We start from the raw sequence: 22,214 nt of genomic DNA on the forward strand, positions 1-22,214 counted from the left end.
TATCATTCATTTTAAGTGGAAAATATAAAAAAGAATGAATACAGTTTATAATAAACTACACTAAATACACTTACTGTAACTGAAAGCCCTCAGATTACGTGCCGTTTACATTTTAATGTATCCAGGGTCAATTATAGAGAAACTTTCCCAAAACATAAACCCAGTCACAATTATGTAGTATCACAATTTTGCTATTTCTCTGATATCAATTTAAGTAGTTTCCAGGGGAATGGAAGGAGGTTTTTGGTTATATCCACCCATCAATAATCAAACAACAATGCTTAGACACTTTCACCCCACCAGTGTTCAAAACAAATGTACACTCATGCCTTGTTCTGCTGTCTCTGCTATAGGAGGTATGATGAGATTAACATTGTGTGTCCCTATACGTCTCAATCATTCTGGTAGTACAGGACGAAGACACACAGACGTCTCACTCTTAGATCCAGTTGAAACTGTATCTGCCCCCCGAAGAGTATCCCTGTGCACTGCCAGGAACCATGGCCAGTATTAATAGCCCACTGTCTGAATGACAGTATAGGAAACTCAAACACGTTATTGGAATTTTTTGGCCAGTGTCTTTTTTTAAATATCTAGGAAGTTATTATAGTTATTGACTGTAAATGTGATTAAAAAAACCTTTCCAGACACAGACATGAATCCGTCTTTTCGCTTTCTCTCAACATGATATAGCGACACCTCAATTTAAAGGATGAAATATTAAAATGATATTTTACTCCCGTAAACTGGAAAAATTTAATTACAAATAAAGGTTACAAAGAAATCCAACAGTTTATTTCTTCTCCAGGGATGTCTGAAACATGAAAGGTTTGATCAGACATGTACATCCAGTGCAAAGACAATAAACAAACATCCTGCCACAATTACTACAAGAGATCTTTTGTCAAATCTGAGCAGTTTCAGTTGTGAAGAGTTCATAGTGGTTGTGCCTCTGCAAAGTCTAGCTCAGTCACTGGGCAGCTGTACCAAATGTAATTCAATGTGAAAACTAAACAACTCCAACAATAAAATCGATTAAGAACGAGGAAATAACGTCAAAGAAATAATACAACTCCTTCCCCCTCATGCTAATAACTTCCAGAGAACAATAATCACATCTTTAAAGATAAACAAAACAACAACAAAAGAATGCATGAAATTTTTTAAAATGTCTTTCAACATGGAGGTGGTGGAAAATGGATTTAAACATTCATTATGAGCAAAAAGGCCAGTTTTCATTCCCCTATTAATTTAGGGATCTAACTCGCTTAAGCAATTTTAATTCCTGTAAACACAACTGTTTAGGGTCAGGACAGAGAAAACAACGATACACGTTTATTTGGCAAACACTACTTATGCATGGTTGTTTTTTCCACTGCATTAAATCAAAGTTTCAGAATATGAAAAAGTAAGAACAGATGACCACAACCATCAAGCCAGGTGCACTATTTATGTTTATCACAAATCTTCTTATGCAGGGAAAATCTATCCATCAATTCTAACTAAACTGTCTCCTCCTTTAAAAGTGATAGTTTATTTAGAAGGGCCAAATTTGCAAAGAGCATCCAAGAAGTCCTGTTTCTAACCCCGACAAGCATATTAAGACCTAGAACATCTGGAGAACAAAAATGTACTGGCAAATGGTTTGAAAGAAAGATAAAAGGCAGAATAAGGCAGAAATGTTGTAACAAGGCTTTGGGACAGATTCAATCATTGAAAAGCTCATTTATAGTGCAATTTCGCACCACAAGATCTGAAATCCATAAACATTTGTAGATCAATCAGTTGGGACATTGAAAAAATGATGGGAAGACAACAAAGCATGACATAGAAGAAAAACTGCTCTCTTAAGTATGAAAATACCAGCTTTAAATCCTAAAGGAGCTAATGTGGTCTGCATAGTAAAAAGTTAAAATAAAGAAATTGTATCCATGAAGAATTAACAGCAATGTATTTAAAAGTCCTATAGGACGTAAAAGAGGCAAAAGAAAGTATCGAGTTCCCTAGAAAATGCACATTAAGAAAAGTCATTATACATTACACTTTAGGCTAGAGAAATGTACCTGTGGCTTGTTTCTTTAAAGTGATCTAATGTAATTATAATGAAGCTGTGCTGTAACACATTCAAGAGGCGTTGAATACTTGTATCATTCTGGGGAATGAAGACATGACAGGAACAAAGGAATGAAATTGAATGCGTTAACACGACCAGCCAATCCCTGCTTAGTTTGAACGGTCTTCCACATGATGTGCACATTCGTTTTGATGGGTAAGACCTGTGACATTTTTGTGCTTTGTTTAAATTAAAAATAAATAAATCATGTGCTAAACCACTATGATATTCTTTTCAACTTAAAAAAAATTGGGGTGAACTTTCCTTGTAAAATATAATGTTTGTTATAATATCATTCCACAAGTAACCTAAATACTGAAGAAATTACTCAGTACAGTAAAGATACATAATATACATTATAATATTCTATGCCTCTATGTATCTTTACTGTACCAAATATTATTAAAGGAACTGTTCACCCTAAAATAAAAATTCTGTCGTCATTTGATCACCCTCGAGTTGTTCAAAATCTCTATCAATTTCTTCGTTCTGTCGAACACAAAGATATTTAGAAGAATGCTTGTCACCAAACAGTACTTGGCCACTGGGCCCTTGACATATACTTGGCGACCATTGACTACCATGGTAGTAAAAATAACAATGGTAGTCAAAAGTGCCCCAGAACTGTTTGCTGTCCTACATTCTCCGAAATATATTATTTTGTGTTCGAAAAAACAAAGACATTTGTAAAGCAATTTTTCCTACTATGGTAGTCAATAGTTGCCCAGAATGGTTACGTTCCAAATATCTTTGAATTGTACACCGATTTGCAACAACGTGAGGGCGAGTAAATGAAGACAGAATTTTCATTTTGGGGTGAACTGTTCCTCCAAGTACATGTGTGGTATAAACATAGTTATGAGGTCCGTCTTTCTCCCCTTCATCACATCTAAAAGCTCTCAACACAACTACAACAAGTGCAGCGTTTCTTTGTGCAAGGCCAGCAGTGATACATTTAAGGAAAAACCATGTGGTAAGCTCAGAGACGACAGGTAACACGGTCTGACTACACACAAATCACACAGATATCTCCATCAAAACCTACTGAATCGAATCAAAGGAGTACCAGCTCCTAAAGTGGCGTTCCGCTGTTATATAGCTCACGGGACACACAAGAGGTACAACCACTAACCTTATAAAATAAGACCCAAACACTTGTGTAAGATTATAGTACATATTCGAGAGAATATATAAAACCCCTCCTAATACTCACAATTATTCTAAAAGAGCATTTGAAAAACTGTTTCTTTGAGGTGTCTCCTCCATGTGTCCATCTCTTGACTTGGATCCCGGAGAACGTCTGGAAGCCACCTATAGTCTCCGCGTTGGGGTTAGATGCTACATTGAGATTAGGGTTGATTTACGAACTAAGTAACGTCAGGGTTAATACGTCTGATTGTGTCCTATGTCTCTGGGTTTGTGACTGTGGTAGCTGCTGTCGAATTCAGGATTTTCATGTACTGGGTGTGGATGGCATCAAAGGCCTCGTCCCGATGTATCATGGCACCAAACACAAGAGGCTGCGAAAAAGACAAACGGGACAGATCTAGAGCTTTGGGCGTGCATGCAAGCCCCCTAAATGTCAAAATTTCGCTGAATTTGTTTATGTAAAAAAATTCATAATTTAAACCTTTGATATGCTTCACATTGTTTTACATTAGTTGATTTGGTTGGTGATGGTACCTTTATAGTGGAAGGTGTAGTAATAGAGATTCCCATTCCAGATCCGGGCAAAACTGATAACACCTTGTACTGTTAATAATGAAACGTCTCATTAGAAAGCAGAGCGCTAATAATAAGAAAACCTTTGTACGTATGAAACATTTCCCCAGACCTTCTGAATATCTGTGATGTCGAGGAGCTTGATGACTTTGTTCTTCTTGGAGGACGTAGCCCTGGAGCTGGAGCTCTCAAAACAGAGATAACTGAAAATCAAAAGACATTTGTTTTAGTAAGACTTCCTGCTTACCATATATGGGCCTCTGAGTACTATTATTTTGTCGCTGTCCTTCCGAAACCTTGTATCACCATATTTCGTGATTTTTATTGTTTTGCCATAAAAACACCTCTTTAGGTTTGGCATTGAATTTTGTGAATTAAATCAAACCAATACAACGTGCTTGTCAACTTCAACTTAGCACTACAGTATGCATACTTTTCCGTCACATAGAGAACACCATTGCGGATGTAGTCAGTCGGCATTTTTCTGTCCCTGTTGATCAGGCAACATCGCCATCCGTTCTCACACACTGCGAATCAAACCACACACATTTCTTTTCACTTTTTGGGTGTCACAATAAACCGTTATTGATAATAAATTCAACACGAATACCTATAAATATAGTGTTAATACTGCACCACAAAGAATAATATTGTGGATAATATTGTAAATAATAAAAAACCCACAAAACGAAAGAGGAATTTGATTTCCAACAGATTTCACGGTGATATCGTTATTGTAAAAATAGTTTACTCGAATTATTAAAAGTGTTTGTATGAACGCTACTGCAGTTTCTCCTCCCACCTGACAGGGGGCGCTCATTCTCCGAGAGGTTGAAGACTTCATGGAATGGGCCTCTTTTCGTACTGTAGGCCCGCCCGCTCTCCTCCTCCCGACCAATCCCGCATGGCATTCCGGTCGCTTGACTACCGCGCGCTACAACAGGCTGGATCTGCTGTCAAGAACAAGCAAACCACTTTGTTGAGCAGCAGGAAGGCCAAGTAAACTCCCAGAACCGCGAGCCGCTTGTGTGTGCCCATCTAGGATCAGTAATCTATCCTTCAAATCCTCACCATACAAAGAATACAACTGATCCAAGATCAGCACTTGAGACCATAAGCAAACGCTGGGCAGTTGTTATTAAAACAGTGTAGGCAAAGCAGCAGTGATAACCATTGGTTATGCTGCATGTGGGTTTCTGAGATAAGCTGGTGCCGGTTTAAGTTCTGTGGGTTGGAGGCCAAACAGTAGCAGGGGATGCCTGTAGGATGCTCAGGACTTGTGCAAGCTCAAAGCCAGTGTCAAACAGCCACTTATTATAGTTATATAGTCACTGCTGCATTACAGAGATACACATTTATTATTCATGTTATAGGTTTGGGGCGGAGCTGAACAGATGTTATCAATGAATGTTATATTTGCAGAAAACTATTTTCATGCACAAGGAACAGGGCTGGAACATTCCAAATATTTTATCTTTTTGATAATAGTCAAGATATTTATTAAAACATTTAATTAGGGATAAACGTTTGTGTACATAATATGCCTGTGTACTGTGCATATTAACTTAAACACATATGCATTCAGGCATAAATTAAATATTAAAATGAATAAAGGTTTATATGTAATTTAAACTATTGGTAAATATAAATAAATACATTTAAATATTTCATTCAAATTATTTAGTGTTTATAAATACAAAACTGATATGCACAGTACACAGACTTTTATTCTGGATTAGTTTAATTTGACAGCCCTACATTTAGTATGACAAATGGCATACAAAACAGTGAGTGTTTTTATTTTATGATTCAACACTAAATGTTTTCATTGAAAAACACAAATTTAATAGATCGATCTGTCAAGTTTCGTTCATTGCAGTAAATCAGATGTGCAACGTCTTTCTGAAAGCTGCAATCCATAACTTTTTGGTAAAAAAAATCTATACAAAAAACAAATACATGTTCAAAGCTATTCTCTTACCTTACCTTGATTTAAAACGTTAAACTTATTTATAAATTGAGCTGTTTGATGTCATCTGACTGAGAAAAGTTAATAAAGTAACCTGCAATTGTATGTTTCAGACAGAGATGGCGATAAAGAGGCAAAAGTTATGAATGCAGCTTCAATTCAAGACAAGGGTCACAAAATATGTCCAATCACACAAATTTTGAAACATTTTAATGATTGTGATATTTATGATTTTGCATAATGTACTAAAATATATCTTGAATATTTCATATCCCCAGCCTTATTGACGCGTATCTGCAAATAAAACATGTCTACAAAGAAACCAATGTAGACTGTATTCAAGATAACAATTAACTAAATGTATTCTTTTAGCCCATCACCCATAATACAACATATCACCAGAATCCTGAAGTCACAACCAGAAAACCTTTTTCCTTTTATTAACACCATGCCATCATCTATCATTAGGCTAGCGGCAAAAGCCACGTTTAGTAACGTAAAAACAATAATCTTTTAAAAGAAAAATAATCATATTTTCTTAAAAATTCAGATCATTTGTCTTCCTGAAAGGAATTTATGATCATTTCTAAACTAGCTTTTAAAAGTAAAACCTACAGTGTAGCAACACAAGAGAAGCCAAGCTTGAGTTTCCATCCACCTACATAAGATATTTATGTAAGCATGGGAAAAAATAACCCCACACAGATTTGAGAAAGCAGTATACAGTATGAATATGAACAATATGTTTGTTTATCTACAAATGTCCTCGTACAATTTGATTTGTTGTGAAAGCTTGGCTGCTCTGATGTATGTAGCATACTATACTACAATATACAGTGGCTTGCAAACGTATTAATTCCCCTTTATTTCATTCACATGTTGCTGGCTTATCTTAAACTACTTAAAATTGTTTTTACATTAATCTAAACTCCATGCACAATAATGACAAAAAAACTAACAGATTAGTGACAACTTTTAAATTAAAATAAGAACATTACATAATTATTAAAGAACTATGTGGGCCACTGAAGGACATGAAGGTCTTCCCCTGATCTGTGTCTTGATACAATCCTGTCTCATAGCTCGGTTTTTACATTTTCAGCTATTGCACCATTTATTGAGAGGGATGTGCCGCTCCAAATCATGCTTATACAATTGAATTGGCCACAGGTTAACTCCACTTCAAGTGTAGAAAAGGGTATGAATACTTATGCAATTTACTTATATCAGTTTAGAATTTTTAATAAATTTGCCAAGTTGTCACAAATCAGTTTTTAGTTTTGTCATTAATATACACTCCATGCACAACAATGTAAAAATAATTTAAAGTAGTTTAGGATAAGGCAGCAACATAACAAAATGTGAATAAAATGAAGGGCGATGAATCCTTTTGCAAGGCACTGTACATTACTATATATCAACTATTTCGGAAAACTTTAGATACAAACCCTGCATTTCACACACGCTCCACTCACATATCTACACTATCACCCTGTCTGTTGAAGATGGATCAAAAACATCCTGGTTGACATGCAAAATGTTTTTGTCTTGCAAATTTTTGAGAAGCTACATTTGGATTTTGGTCCGATTTCCAACAGACGTTCATCGTTCTATTTCTTGATCCCAAAACACGCAAACACAAACATACGCAGGACCAGCCATTGGTGGCAAACACAGGCACAGTTGTCAAACCAAACGCCACACTAGATCCCTACCTTTTCAAACCCAGAGAGCTGAGAGAGAAAAAAATAACAGAATACAACATGTGACAGACTATCACACAAACTCAAATCCTGTCATTTATCAACCAAAATGAATAAGCAGCCACCAGTCACAAGTTCCACTTTTTATAGAAAAAAGGGAATTCGAGATTTATGAGTTTTGTGAAATTGGAATGATGTCACGCGAGCACTTTCACTCACTCACCCGTCTGTTCAGTGTGGCGCTGTTGCGCTCTTTCAGTTGTGGGTCGGTGGGTAAATTGGTCCATACGATGTGAGGCGTGTCATATTTGTCTCTTAGTTTGGGGCAGCTTTTGAAGATGAAGTCGATGATGAAGAATTTGATACCAGCGTAGACCCCTAAAATGAATGCAAAGGATTAGACAAGCACAATGCAAATTGTGTTCTCTACAGATCCTTCAAATAGGAAACTTCAATGCCTTACCAATCATGAAACCCAAAAGTTTGTACGGCAGGAAACAGGAAGTGATGAAGGCCACCCACAAACCAACATACAACTTCTGAGTGATTTCAGGTTGCACCCACATGAACAAACTGAAACGCAAGAGCATTTACAGCTACAGCACAAGTGTTGTGTGTACAGCAAAAGTGATTTTTTTTAAATCACATATCATCAGATCTTTAACCATAACTATGCATGCAACACCGTGAACAAACTTAAATCGTAATATAACAATAACACACTCACTTTTTGATCTTCTCCAAAACGTCAGACATCTTTCCAAACAGATTCTGTGAAAGCACACATTTGTTTGTTGTGTGAGCAGAGGCAAAATGTGTGTGTTTGCATTACAGGTGTTTATCACACTCACCTGTGCTTTCTGTGCAACATCCAGAACTAACTGGAACTTCTCTGAGACTGTGAGATCTTCCTTTGGAGGTTCCTGAAACAAGAAGCGTGAGATGAAAAATCTTAGCACATTTTTACATCAAATCATGCTTCCTCTATTGTTTCTTGATATACTGCTCTTACATATTTGAATATATTTTTCGATTTACCATTGGTTCTGACACCTCCGGCACGATACTCCACTGTATTCTCCAACCTCTGAAAATACACATGCCAAAGGATAAAATTCAGATCTAGATCCTAAGCACTAATTATTTAAATGATAAATGTTGTGTGAACATTTTAGAAACTTTAATAAACATTTTATTTGAATTAAATTATAACAACATTTGTAATTAAAGTTAAATTAGTTAATTCAGACTGTAAATGCAATAGTTAGCATCAACTGACAATGAGCAATACAGCATACAGCATTTATTATCATCATGATTAATGTTAATTTCCACATTTATGATTACAGTAGTAATAAATAAATGTAAAAAAATCGAACTAAAATTTGGTATTGACATCTTCGAGTTATTTAATCATTATTATTTATAAACTTGAACATTTAGTGGATGAAAAACAAGCAGCACTTATGTATAATGTCAATACTTTAATGTTTTAACAAACAGAAATGTGCATGTGTCTGGAATGAGTTGCCACAAATCTTTTGGAGTTGCTCTTCATTTTTTTTGCCAATTTATTTATTTTAAACCATAATTGGAGTTGACCTAAGAAATTTTGTAATCCAAGTATTTAAACTAGTGCTGACAATCGATTAAAAAGAGAATCGGATTAATCACACATTTTCTTCGGTGATTAATCAAGATTAATTGCAGATAACATTCATGTTTTTTAACATACTTTTACATTAGCATTTACAGCATCAGGTTTAAGAATGCGGCCCTTTTAAGAGCTGCCACTCTACGCAGATCTGACGCCCTTTGACCTTTTACAACTCGGCATTCATTTAGGACCTAAAACACCTTGAAATCTCAGTTTTCGAAAAAGCTAGAGAAAACAGGATTTCTGGCATAATCTTTTTTTTAACTCTGCATATTTGTTTGGGTATTTTAAAATGTATGTATATATATACAGTATACATTTTGATCTTATTGCATTTGTTTATATTATCAGGGTAGTCATATATTCAGAACATCATGTTAACATTAGTTAATGTAAGTTAGTACAAAAACTGAAGATTAAACATATTGTTTGTGGTTAGTTCGTCCTTTACTAATACTAACAAAAGCAATCTTATTGTGAGGCGTTGGCAGAATAATAAAATGCTGAACTCAGTGCCACGTCATTGCAGCACATGGACTTGTGAACTAGTTGTAAATTGAACCAGTGACAGATCATGTAGGACATACTTTGCTATGAGGTAATTCAAGGACAACCGCAAAATGGCTAAAAATAGAAACATGGGGATAACCCAGCCGTGCCAGGCAGCATTCATATAGATCTGTGGAAAAAAGATAAAAGGAACATTTGAATAATGTTTTAAAAAGATCTGACATTCATCTGTTCATATTAAAACCATCTCTATCTCAATTCAGAAACATTCTGTGGCATCACTTACATGTAATCTATATTACTGTAACAATAAAACATACTTTATCAAAAAGCAATGTTGATTTCGAATTTGTTGGAAAGTAGATGCTGGGTATCCAGACACTGTATAACTGGTTGGAGTCTTATTTGCCTTAACTGTGGTGGCAAAACAAATCTTTGACGGTCTGGCAAGACAAATATTATAAACCATGATGAATACTGCATTAAGGGTTTGTGTGGGTGGTGGATCCCGCTCACAATAAAGGCAATGGCCGACGTATAGACAGAATGCCAACTGGATAAAGCAGACAGGTTCCTCATGAAGTTAGTTACAGGTTTAGCACCCCGTTCTGAAAACAGACAGAGGGTTAAAATAGGATGCGATCTGTTAAGAAGTCTTAAAGGGACAGGTCACTCAAAAATGAAAGGTCATCAGTTGCTCAACATTATTTCTGTCAGGTTCACTACGGTCAAAAATGATTGACAATTAGCATACATATAGATTGCCGATATGGTTCTGTTTCGAACAGAAAACTCCCTGCCCATCCATGCAGCCAGCATGAATAAGAGCAGGGAACGCAGCTCTTTACGTTATGGTAAACCGAAAAGAACAAGCAGAGGTCATTCACTTTTAATGACATTTAAGTGTACCACATAGCGTAAAGTAATTGAGATTGTGAAAAGGAATAACAGTTGAGCCCAAATTGAAAATGTGATGTGGAGCTGGAGATGGAGGAGGGTAATTTACTCCTGAGCAACACGATAAGCTGCTGTTATCTGAATGAAATTAAACGGAAGCTTTCTATAGGAAGATGAGGATCAGCCCTTGACCTGCCAGAACGAACACTTAACGCTTGATTTTTGTACACACGTGCAGTGTTGGGCGTAACTAGTTACGTAGTAACTTAGTTACTTTCACCTTAAAAAAAGTAGAGTAAGGGATTACTTACATTTTTTTTAATAGTTACTTTGGATATAATTGAACTAAATACCTTGTAATGTATAGAATAGTGAAATTGACATTTTGAAGTTAAACTTAGATACATAAATGCATACATTAAAATTCACTCACATTTGCAATACTTTAGTCAGTTAATAAGGGTACTTTATGTAGTTTCATATTATTTATTTGAATGAATCAAAAGTGAATCACTTAACTAATGAAGGTTGATAGAATATAGAAAGTAATTTAATACTTTTTGGGGAGAGTAATTTGTACAGTAATCTCATTACACTATTGAATAAGTAATGAGTAACTAGTAATTCATTACTTTTTCAGAGTAAGCCAACACTGCACACATGATTCACCTTCCTCCACTAAAATGTGACAGTCATGCAAATTATGTCATACAAGCTAAGTGAATGGTGACTAAAACCATTTTCTCCAAAGACAAAAGAATGAGTTAGAAACAACACAAGGGTGAGTACATGATATCAGAATTTTTTGTTTTACATAAGGGCTGTCAATAGATAAAACATTTAATCGCGATTAATCGCACCCGTATAGTGAAATTAAACATTTTGTTAAATATTTATTTCAGCGCAGTCAATCGATAAAAAAATATATGAAAAATGTATTAATTAATTTGACTTTTACATACAAATAATTACAAAATGTATCTCCAAATTAATGTAAAAACAACACATTTCTTTAACACGATAGGTTTTTGAATAAAAGCCAATATTGTCTGCCAACTGATGTCATTATTAAATTTATTTATTTTTTCTACTAATGTAACCCATTATAATAAGTGTGCCCATACCTGTCTAACAGGTAGGAAATATACAGAAAATAAAGTTCTCAAACACTTAAGTCTTATGCCTATAAATACATGAATGGTTTCATACAATGATTTCTTCTTTTGTTCTTTGATTAATATTAGTAACAGGAGTCACAGCAGGAGATTTAAGAATGCGGCCCCTTTAAGAGCTGCCGCTCTGAGCAGGTCTAATACGCTTCCTATTTCCACTCTTAACATTCATGTAAGAATTGATTTAACTTGTTGAAGACTGTGCTTGCGAAAATACTAGACAAAATGTGCTTTCTGGCATGATCTTGTGTGTTTTTGCAAGAAAGAGAAGTTAATACTGGTGCGCTGTCTGACAGATTCTGACGGAGCTTTTAGCCCATGTGCACACCAGACAGGACCGCTGTCGCAATGTGCCGTGTTCCGCAGCCAGAAGCTGCCTATCTCTACTGGATGTGTCAAATTCAACACTTTCACACCGCCTAAATATTTCAAAGGCCTTAAAGTTGACAGCCCTATTTTATATACATTTTTATTGAATGAATTATGCCTTTAAGCTACTGTATAGCTTGAGGGTTGTTCGATTGCATAATGAAAACACTTACTGAGTCTTCTCATATTTTCAGTTAATCTGCAACGAGAAGAAAAAATATTATTTAAAGAGATCTGTCAAGTGCGTAAAATCACAAAGCCAAGAATAGCATGAAAATGATGAAGTGTAAGCTGGACGGGCTAAAGAAAACCTGGACATAATGAGAGACATTAAGAGATAGTGCGGTTCAGGAAAATTATTATAAACAAAAACAAACCAATGCTTGGTGTGCTCACCGTTTAGCACTTAGTGGTTCTTCGGTCTCGACTGTGTTTTCTTCAGGTTGAAAGCGGAAATCTTCAATATAAACACCAAAGCGTTCATAGAGCCATTTCCACAACCGAGAGCGTAGGGTGTCCTTCTGTTTGTCTCCTTTAAGTAAAAAAAACAAACAATAAGAACAAAATCAACCAGAAATGTGTCGCAGTGAAAGCTTCAACCAAGAGCATCTAATGATTCACAGCCTGGAGTATACATGTGGTGGTTCAGTTTTTCTATCATAAACCAACATTAAAATTGTGTTATAACAATCTCAACATAAACTGTGTTTGACAAAGGAATGAATTGTGATGAAGAAAAATATCTCTGTGTGAATGGAAGTCATTATTAAACAGAAAATCCAGCTTCAAGCAGTCCAGCGGCTGAAGTGAGGGTTAAACTCTAATCACATGTCCCTCGACTGATTTTCAGAGCAAATGGAGAAAAATGTTTGTGTGTCACAAACCCTTAGCATGTATTGATGATGCACATACAAAATACAATTTGTACAGAACTCCTTATAGCAAAGAACAAAACAGATTGCAAAAGGAGGTTTCCAAATGCTAATGCTATAGTACTTGCTAACAAAATAACATAATGAAGGGTTTTATTAAAGAAAAGATAAGAAATAAGCAATATGAGGTCAACAAAAAATTTACACCAATTTGATAAAAAAGGAACTTTACCTGTTCCATTGACAGATGTAACCTGTTGTTTTGAGGTTGGAGGGGGTGAGTCTTCCAGTCTATATCAAGAACACACATACAAATATTTTATATTATGAAAAACTGATCGGGGCAAAATACAAACATTTTATTCCACGGGCATCTTAAAATACACTGTGCTATAGCACAATTCCACATAATTGTAAAAATAAACTCAAAACATGGCTAACATTGCCACTAACAGAAAATCCAAGGCCAAACGATGATCATTTTTATTTACTGCATAATGCAGTACAGTAAAAACTAGTGGAATTTAGAGTAAAAACGTCTCCGACAGGACAACATGTGTAAAAAGCCTCGCAAAATTATTTCTGGGGATGAATATTAAGTATGAACCTTACATACCTGGATCTAAGAATGTCATTCAATTTTTGCTCGAGATCGATTCTTTTCGACTTCTCTTTCTCAAGCTCTTGCTTCACCATCTCAACGTTGGTCTCCTCTCGAAGCTTCCGCAGCTCCTCCTCTGTGGGCAGTAAACAAAAAATTATATTTTATATTTTATATAATTTGTATCATATAAATGTATATAATAATTACAAAGTACAATATTTTTTCGTATTTGTTGTACTACAATATCAATGTAATATGAATGTAATTTAATAAGATTTCATTTAACAGTAAGATCGGTTTGTATACGTGATAAATTATATATCGGCCAATATTTGGGCAGTTTTAATATGACTGTCATTGTCCTCGCCGCTCTGAATTTTTTCCCTTAAGTTCCCTTTATATATACACAAAAAAGACTAATAGTCTTGATCGCCCATCTCCAAAAAGACACAAAATAAAGCCATCTCAATGGACAGGATGCTCAGCGAAGAAACAAAACACACTTCTTGACTCACAAACCAAACAAACATGTAGCTCCTCACATACTCAGACACTGACTGCTCTTTATCTTGTAAAAGAAAAACACAAACACCCAGACAGCATATTTTCTCATACAGTCGCTTTTCCAGCCGCCCTTTATTTCACACAATACCTGGCTCAAGGTTACCCTGGAACACAAGCCCATCGTCATCTATAATTCATCAGTTCCTGCATCTCCCACAGAGGCGCTACGGTCGTGATGAAGACCCCCCTCCCCCCCCCCCCACTCCGGACTCAAGGGAAGGTGTGATAAAAGGAGACATGAATTAAGATGATCAGTCCGGACCCCAGGGGCCGTCACGACACTCCAGAGAAATCGAACGATGTGTTTCACAATGTTAAAACCACAAAGTGATATTAATATTTATAGCCTAATCTATCCCATGATGTAATTCTTCACATTAGAGTCAGGTCAGAAGCTCAGCAGATGTGAGGTGCCAAATGTGCTAGATCTAGATTTTGTGTGATCAAATGTGGCCAAAATACAGTGCAAGCCAGTAAATTATCATCCTTGCCCTGCCAGTGGCACTCCGTGTCTTAAAGGTCTCTAAAAGGTCAAATTAGACACTGTACTCAGGTGCTACTAACTGTATTCGTAAGGGTAACTACCTGTAAACCAATAACCCTGACTTCAACGGGGAGACTTTTCAACAAGTGTGTCCAAGCGACAAAACAGCGTTTAAACATTAAGCTGAGAAAGAAAAAAGGAAATAACAATGCAAACAACATTACGACTTGATAAGGACATGTTGTTTATCAGATAAGAACTTGGTTTACTTCCCTAGAAGCCATAAGACATACCATAATTGCCCCCTCAAAATATCTTTTGTGTTTAACAGAACAAATACATTTATATAGCAATTGTTCCTACTATGGTAGTCAATGGTGGCCAAGAACTGTCTGGTTACAAGCATTCTTCCAAATAACTGTGTGTTCATCAGAACAAAGACATTTATACAGATGTGGAACGACTTGATTGTGAGTAAATGAAAACAGAATTTTAATTTTTGGGTAAACTGTCCCTTTAACATTTGCTGATATTGGTTAATAAATACACTTGACACTATCATAGGTCAAATAAAGCTCATTAGCATTAGCATAACTATTAACATGCTCCGCTCTGACTGAAAATGCTTTGAAAAGTTGTTTTATCTTACTTGAGCTTGTTTCCCCACTGGCTACATTTGGAAAGTGTTTCTCTTAAAAGAACAAACTTTTCCAACAGGGTAATAAAAATAATTCAAAATGTTTTCTTCCAAAACAAGTTTTAATATCGTCAAGCAAATGAATCTTATTTTAAGTATATATTTTGCAGCAAAACAACACTAAAACGCAAAGAGAAAAGTACTGCAATGATGGAATTTCATATTCACGCTGACTTTATGTATTACATTAGGGTCATTATGTTCTGACTGAGGAAGACTGGGGGGGTCGCCACAACTGTGGATTCCACAGAGGTCATCATACGATCTAGGAAGAGTAATATAAGAAAACACAAGCTTGTACAGTCTCATGACTGCTTGTTACTGGCACCTGGCAACTTCCTACATCTCAAAACTCTGTCAGCATTAAAACAGATTTGTCACCACAGTACATTTATATTTCAAAGTAAAGTAAAGGCTGATATCCCATTTTACTACGCTGTCCTAACTATTATTCAATTATTTGCACTTCATTTGCATTAAGCAAGGACAGTTATTTATATATATATATATATATGTATTCAATTCAGAATTATTTAATTAAAATTTGAATATCACCAAAAAGGGAAAAGCTGCAGTATGCATGGCTTTGTATCACCTCTACACTTCATTACAATCCATTGGGTTTTGTGAGCAGACAGCTTTCTGTTGTGTAACACACTATTAATAAGTCCAGTCTGCTTTAATGGACAGCAACAGTTTGACGATCCCAAAATGACCTTTCACTGCTCTCCAGTACCGCACCGCTTGAGGGTATACGTGCACACACATACAAACACAAACAGTGAGTCTAAAAATAGACCAGACAACCCCGTCCTCATAATAGACAACTAATGTATCAGTAAGGCCATGTAGAGAATTTAGGAATTGTGAATTACTTTGTTCTGATGAACACCGAGAAAGATATCTGGAAGCATTTTGGCAATTTTCAGTTCTCGGACATCATTTAATGTTAGTCAAAGGTGCCCCAATGCTGGTTGTTTTCCAAAATTTTGGGTGAACTATTCCATCAATCATCCTTGTTTGCAACAGATAATATATCTTAAAACATTTATAGTTTACTAAAACGATTAAAACGTTTTTGTTAATTGAAAACAAATACATTTTCAGGCTAAATAATATTTTAGTTCAAACAGATAAAAAAAGTTTAAGGTTTAGTTCCGATTATTATTATATAGATAATATATTATTATTATTATTATTATTATTATTAATTAACAATAAAAATAAAAAAACTGAAATTGAATGTAATTTGACTTGTATAGCAATATAATACAAACAAATTATTAATAAAATTACAAAAGTAGATACAATTACTAGATTAAACTAAAATGAACATGAAAACTAAAAATATAAAATACGCCAATTCAAAATTTAATAAAATATAATTAAAATATCTAGAAAAGATTGAGGTTTTACTGAAATTGTGCTTTAAACAAGGATAATTTTAATGTTAAACCTAAAAGGCTTTTCACTGGTTGAGACAGATGTGTGATGTGACAGAAACGTGACCAAAATCGTGGTCTACTAACACAACTTACCCCAACTGTGTACAACAATCCCTTTAAGAAAATATGGTAAGTACTATATGGGGGGGGGGGGGGGTCACATCTTAACACACTAACTCCTTTAACCTTTAAAACCAGCGTGTTGTATGTGTGTGTGCAAATGTGTGTACATATCGACCCTCACTCAAGCTAACCTTCATCTCTCATAGCCCCACTAATAGAAGAGTGTTACAGGTCAGACAAGTTCAGCGAAATACTTGCTGGGTTTATTACTGTGAGAACGGCTCAGGTCCTGTGAGTCCTAATGAGAATGATCTCACTCCACTGCACAGGGTGATAAACTGACAAACACGGCGAGCGATCGGCCACTTAAGCTGTGATATACTGCCGGTCCAAAGATGAGACACTTTGACACCACAAAACCTGTCTAACGCACTGTATATCCAAATAAACACAAAGAATATACGCTAAATCCGAATGCCGTCTCAGGCAATTCCAGAATGCACTGCGATGAGCTCAGTTTTTATGTAATGTAACTATATGAAATGGCAATCTAGAGAGTACATCTTTCAGATACTTACGAAGGAAGTGCTTTTCCAGTAAGGCTATCTCCAGGTGACCTTTGACCTCATTGAGCCGGTCCGTTTCGCACCTCTGGTAGTCCTGGATGGCGGCTGACATAGTGAGAGTCCCTGAACCCGCCTAGATGAAAGCATTAAGACAAATCAGAAAGAAATAGAAGTTCCCAGGCTCCCTGAAGATCGTAAGACTCCGTCGTGGCTTCAGTAAATCAAGACTCATGCAACAGACATCAGAGCCATTAAGAACTTGTTAAGGCTCAATTATTTAGAGATCAAAATGATGTCTAATGGATATTCTTCTCAAACAATCAAATGATCCACATTACAGTCAGGAAATCCGTAGTCAATCCATAAAGACTGAGAAATATTACAACGTCTTCTCAGACGTCCGGCAAAACAAGGAAAATAAAAAAACAGCTCTGCTGCTCATCAACCCAATGTTGGTGTGGCAGCTGTTACCATGACAACCAGCTTGCAGGCACATCGCAGGCTAGCTGTCCTGTCGTTATCAAATTATAAAGCTGCAAATGAAATTTCTTTGAAAACATGCTTGGACCAGGCTCGCTCAAATAAAAGCGTTTGGAGAACTTAAATCTTATCGAAACATGGTGTCTGGTCTTCATTTCTTTAAAAGAATCATCGTAAATGTTACACAAAGGTAATACAGGGAATACTCCGGGAACCTACTGAAGCTTTACAAAGGAAAGAGATTTTCTCAAGGTTGCTTTTCTAAATAGTCCATTTGGATAACAAAAGGCAATTTCAACAGGAAAGGGTCATTTATACAGAAACTATATATAGTGTAAAGTACAGTCTGTGGAAATATTTACTTTATATCTGTAATATCAAATGAAAACAAGACCATGTCAAAAGATTACAATTATAATGAAATTAATGATTGAAACAAAACTCTGATGCTCTGAAAAGAAAATTAACAGCCATTCTATTTTTTAGCCAACTAATTCACCCAGAGATCAACCTCTGTTACTTACAGGGTCTCGCTGCTCCTCTGCATCTTTGCTGGCGGTCCGCTGTTTCAACGGCACGTCGTCGTTACATTCACTGTCGGACGCGTTGGGGGATTCGGCAAGGTCCAGGAACTCATCTCGCTTTGGCCCTCTGAACCTGATCTTATCCAACCGCTTGAGCATGTTCAACACAGAGATCTGTGTCTTTATCTTAACATGGCGAGAGGCAGCCCTGCAGGGACAAAAACAGCAGATTGAAAACCTGTACAGATGCATCACATATAAAGCTAAATCTATCTAAACCAAAGAAACATTGCAAGAAATGCTTATTCAATTTATATTTTTCTTAAAGGGACCTGTCATCACAAATTAAACAGGATTGGACATTAAAGGGATAAAGGGAAAATTCTGTCATAATTTATTCACCCCCATGTCATTCAAAACCAATGTATGACTCTTTCTTCTGTACAACACAAAGGACGATATTCTGAGACGTTTTTGTATCCATATAATGGAAGGCTACGGGGTTCCCAGTGTTGTGGGGCATCAACGTTTTTCCAAATATCGTCATCTGTGTTCTGCAGAAGAATGAAAGTCATCCAGATTTGGTGGGTGAGTAAATTATGACAGAATCTTTGATGACTGTCCCTTTAATATAATCAAATAACTACTCAAAAGTTTGATGATTTATTAGCCCTAAAGACAAGGCACAGAATTACATTTGAGCAAATACTTCACTCGACATCTAGATAGCATTATTATAAATCTCCTTAATACTTTTTTTCACAAATGCCTAAACACTTGCACAGCATTGCAACATGTGACTGGATTATGTTTGAAAAAACCTTTCCAGGAATCAAAGGCCCACAGTTGGCTTCACTGTCGGCGGTCCAAACTGGGCATACCCTACTGTTAGTTGACCTACAGCAAACAAAACAAGCCTGGGAACAAAGTGACCGTTTGCGTGCCTAGACACTCAAAACCTCCGACACAGTTCTCATTTCACCTTCGAAAGCACAGGCAACACCCTTTACATGATAATGACAGAACTAGGGTTCAAGCCTTCATTTTCCTGAACGGCCTGAATTTGGCATCCCGCGAATTGCGAAGGGACTTTTGGCATTTCATGCAACTCTCTTGAGACAGGAGCGGATGGTATTCATCATTGTTGAGATTTGTCAGATTATTATTAGAACATGCAGTTTCATGAGAAATTATGAGGGCACATGAAATATTAAAACTAACCATGTCATCCTGCAGCATGTTCTTTAAAAAAGGAAAAAGGTTTTACACAAAACAGCAGTAAGTCAGGCATTTAGTTGAAAAAGAATAAAGAAAACATCTGCTTTAAAGGTGCCGTGTAATATTGAGGAGGATCTATTAACAGAAACTTTTCCCGGTGATGGCTTTGGGTGGAGCTCTTCACACATTTGATCTTCAAAGTTCCGGTCTGAAAGAATTCCAGTGAACCTGTATCCCGTTGCAGCACCCAGCTAACACGCTTTTGCAGTTCATACAAGTGTATTACGATGGTTTAATTATAGCAACCATGTTGTTTTTTTAATTTGTAGTAAAACTATGGCAATACAAACTGTAAAATATGGATTAACCACATTTGGGCAGTTTTATGCAAATGCCAACCTTAAAATAAAGATTTACAAGATTTTTAAAACGAAATTAAAGAGATTCAAACAAAACTATTTAATGTTCAATAAAGAGCCACCCCTTCTCCATTTGTTGCGTATTATAACTTCTCATGTGGACATTTCAATTCACAGAAATCCTACAAAGTATATCGTCTCTCAAAAATGTGCCAGCTTTTTGTCACATCCATTTTCTCTCTTTAAAATAGAAATGTGCCATTTTTCTGATATTCGACAGTAATCGGGTGTTTAATCAAATATAGCGTAAACACATTCTCTGAGAATTTAGATTTTAGAAGTTTTAACTGCAAACATCACATTATACTAAATTAAAACAACACTGTCACACAGATTTCTGTATGACACCGCAGACTCTCCTTTATAATGCATGTCCATTACATAATAACGACCTGCCCCTTCCATTCTGTTATACAGCCAAATTGTATGTATGCCCACTCTACAATTACATCATACCATGCCCACCGCAACTCATTTCTCTCTATACTGGCGCCAATGGGCGACTCCCTTTCACTCTCGGTGGTAATGAGTTCGGTCAGTGAGTCGGCTCCGTTCCCATGACTGCTCTACAATATAAACTCAGACATCTCCATTCCCCCCACAGTCCGCCCCATTGTCATACCCTCGCCATAACTGTATCTCTATAGCACATGAACAACGATCGTATTGCTTCTTATTCAACGTGCAATCTTGTTAAAACGCGTTCCGTAGCTTCACCGTGTAAGAGCGACCAGGATCATTAATAAACCATCAAACGTTGGCACAGTTGCACTATAGGCGACTGATCCCTTGACGTAAAAGCCACTCATCACCATTAAAAAACAGCTGATTGACCGATGCCATCACCACGCAAGCGTGCCCAACAAACGCCAGGCTAGTGTAGAATGGCGATGTTGTAAACCTGCACAAGGTTTAACACACACACACACACACACGCGCGCGCAATATTCTTACCTCGTCTTGGCGAGGGATGCTTCTCACGTAATACCACTTTATCGACAGCTATCGCGACAAACAAACACGCGCGAACATCCACCGTATATATAAAACCACCGTATATATTTTGCACATTCGTGCCGTATGATGTGTTCGTGCGTTTGAATGCAACAATGCAAAGAATGCAACTGTTGGATACAAAAGCCTGCTACATTGTAGTTTAGCACGCGCCCCGCCCGCCGCGGGATTATTGGTCAAAAGGGGATTTAAAGTTTCGGACCTACCTTGTGCGATATTCGTATATAAGTTTCATTAAAACGAAAGCATGAATATTCGAGCCGCGACCCTCTCGGCCACCACCAGCTACCAGATCGCTACGAAATCCCCCGCAATTCCGCTTTCCTCGAGCCCGAAGAGAAGCATCGATCTACCCGTGAGATTTCCCGATTGTTATTTCCAGTGGATTGCAAACACATACGAACCGCAGATCATCATTTGGCGTCCGTTTGAGGCTCTTGTTGATATACGGCGACACTCACTACCAACACCAGGAAATTTCGTCAATGACAGCGACGGGCGCTCTTAAAGGGGCCGATAATTGACAGTCGTCTCACTGGAAGACGAATGCACCGAAATCGTTCGTCGTGATGAAAAAGTCGAAGAAAAAGTACTTACTTATATTTGAGATTTAAGTCATTGAATAGGTGAACGACACAGGTCTATAGTGCGTCTCAACGACGTGAGGTGGACAATTATCCTCATCCATGCTTAAAGTTTATAGGTCATGAATACGAGTATGAAAACAAATTGAGAATTTTCATCTGTATTTCTTATATGTTTTGACATGAAAATACGTTGTAGGTCTAGACAGATATGTAACAGGTCTGGTTTGACTTGTTTTGGGGTGTTTGCGGCCTCGATTACAGGTTTAGTGTTTGGGCGCTAGATGGCGCTCAATACCAGGCGTTGGTTAAATATACACAGTGACGTTTACGACCAAGTTTGACGTATCAAAGAAACAGATGATAAAACTCATTTTAGGTTTTTGCATCCTTCAGATAACTAATAGAAACTAACACATTTCTGTAGAGAACCTCTGTAGACGGTAATTTCAGTTATCATAAAAAAAACGCCCATTGTAAACATTAAATCAATTGATTTTGATGGTGTCTATCGTTTGGTTCTTTAGAGCAGGGATTTATTTAAGGTATATAATAAGCAATACTTCCC

At 36.6% G+C, this 22,214-nt stretch overlaps 1 protein-coding gene across 11 annotated transcripts; it reads right to left on the reverse strand.

The window, feature by feature from the left end:
• Positions 1-736: 736 nt before the first annotated feature.
• gramd4b (GRAM domain containing 4b) lies at positions 737-21,849 on the reverse strand. Of its 11 annotated transcripts, none has more exons than XM_079449543.1 (20): positions 21,467-21,562; positions 18,412-18,619; positions 17,420-17,540; positions 13,601-13,721; positions 13,217-13,275; positions 12,509-12,644; positions 12,286-12,311; positions 10,191-10,282; positions 9,752-9,843; positions 8,546-8,594; positions 8,359-8,430; positions 8,235-8,278; positions 7,971-8,080; positions 7,731-7,885; positions 7,520-7,537; positions 4,638-4,785; positions 4,269-4,362; positions 3,948-4,038; positions 3,797-3,865; positions 737-3,633 (listed from the first exon to the last, which is right to left on the reverse strand). In XM_079449543.1, the coding sequence occupies exons 2-20, from the start codon at positions 18,568-18,570 to the stop codon at positions 3,517-3,519; spliced, it is 1,773 nt and encodes a 590-aa protein (XP_079305669.1). In that variant the 5' UTR covers positions 18,571-18,619; positions 21,467-21,562; the 3' UTR covers positions 737-3,516. The 11 variants fall into 11 exon arrangements, with proteins under 11 accessions (XP_079305669.1, XP_079305664.1, XP_079305662.1 ...); XM_079449538.1 differs by having other exon boundaries at positions 21,269-21,555; XM_079449536.1 differs by lacking the exons at positions 7,520-7,537; positions 21,467-21,562 and adding an exon at positions 21,660-21,849 and having other exon boundaries at positions 4,638-4,788.
• Positions 21,850-22,214: the final 365 nt, after the last annotated feature.

Source organism: Barbatula barbatula (genome assembly GCF_947034865.1).
Source record: "Barbatula barbatula genome assembly, chromosome: 25".
NCBI classification, from domain to species: domain Eukaryota; kingdom Metazoa; phylum Chordata; class Actinopteri; order Cypriniformes; family Nemacheilidae; genus Barbatula; species Barbatula barbatula.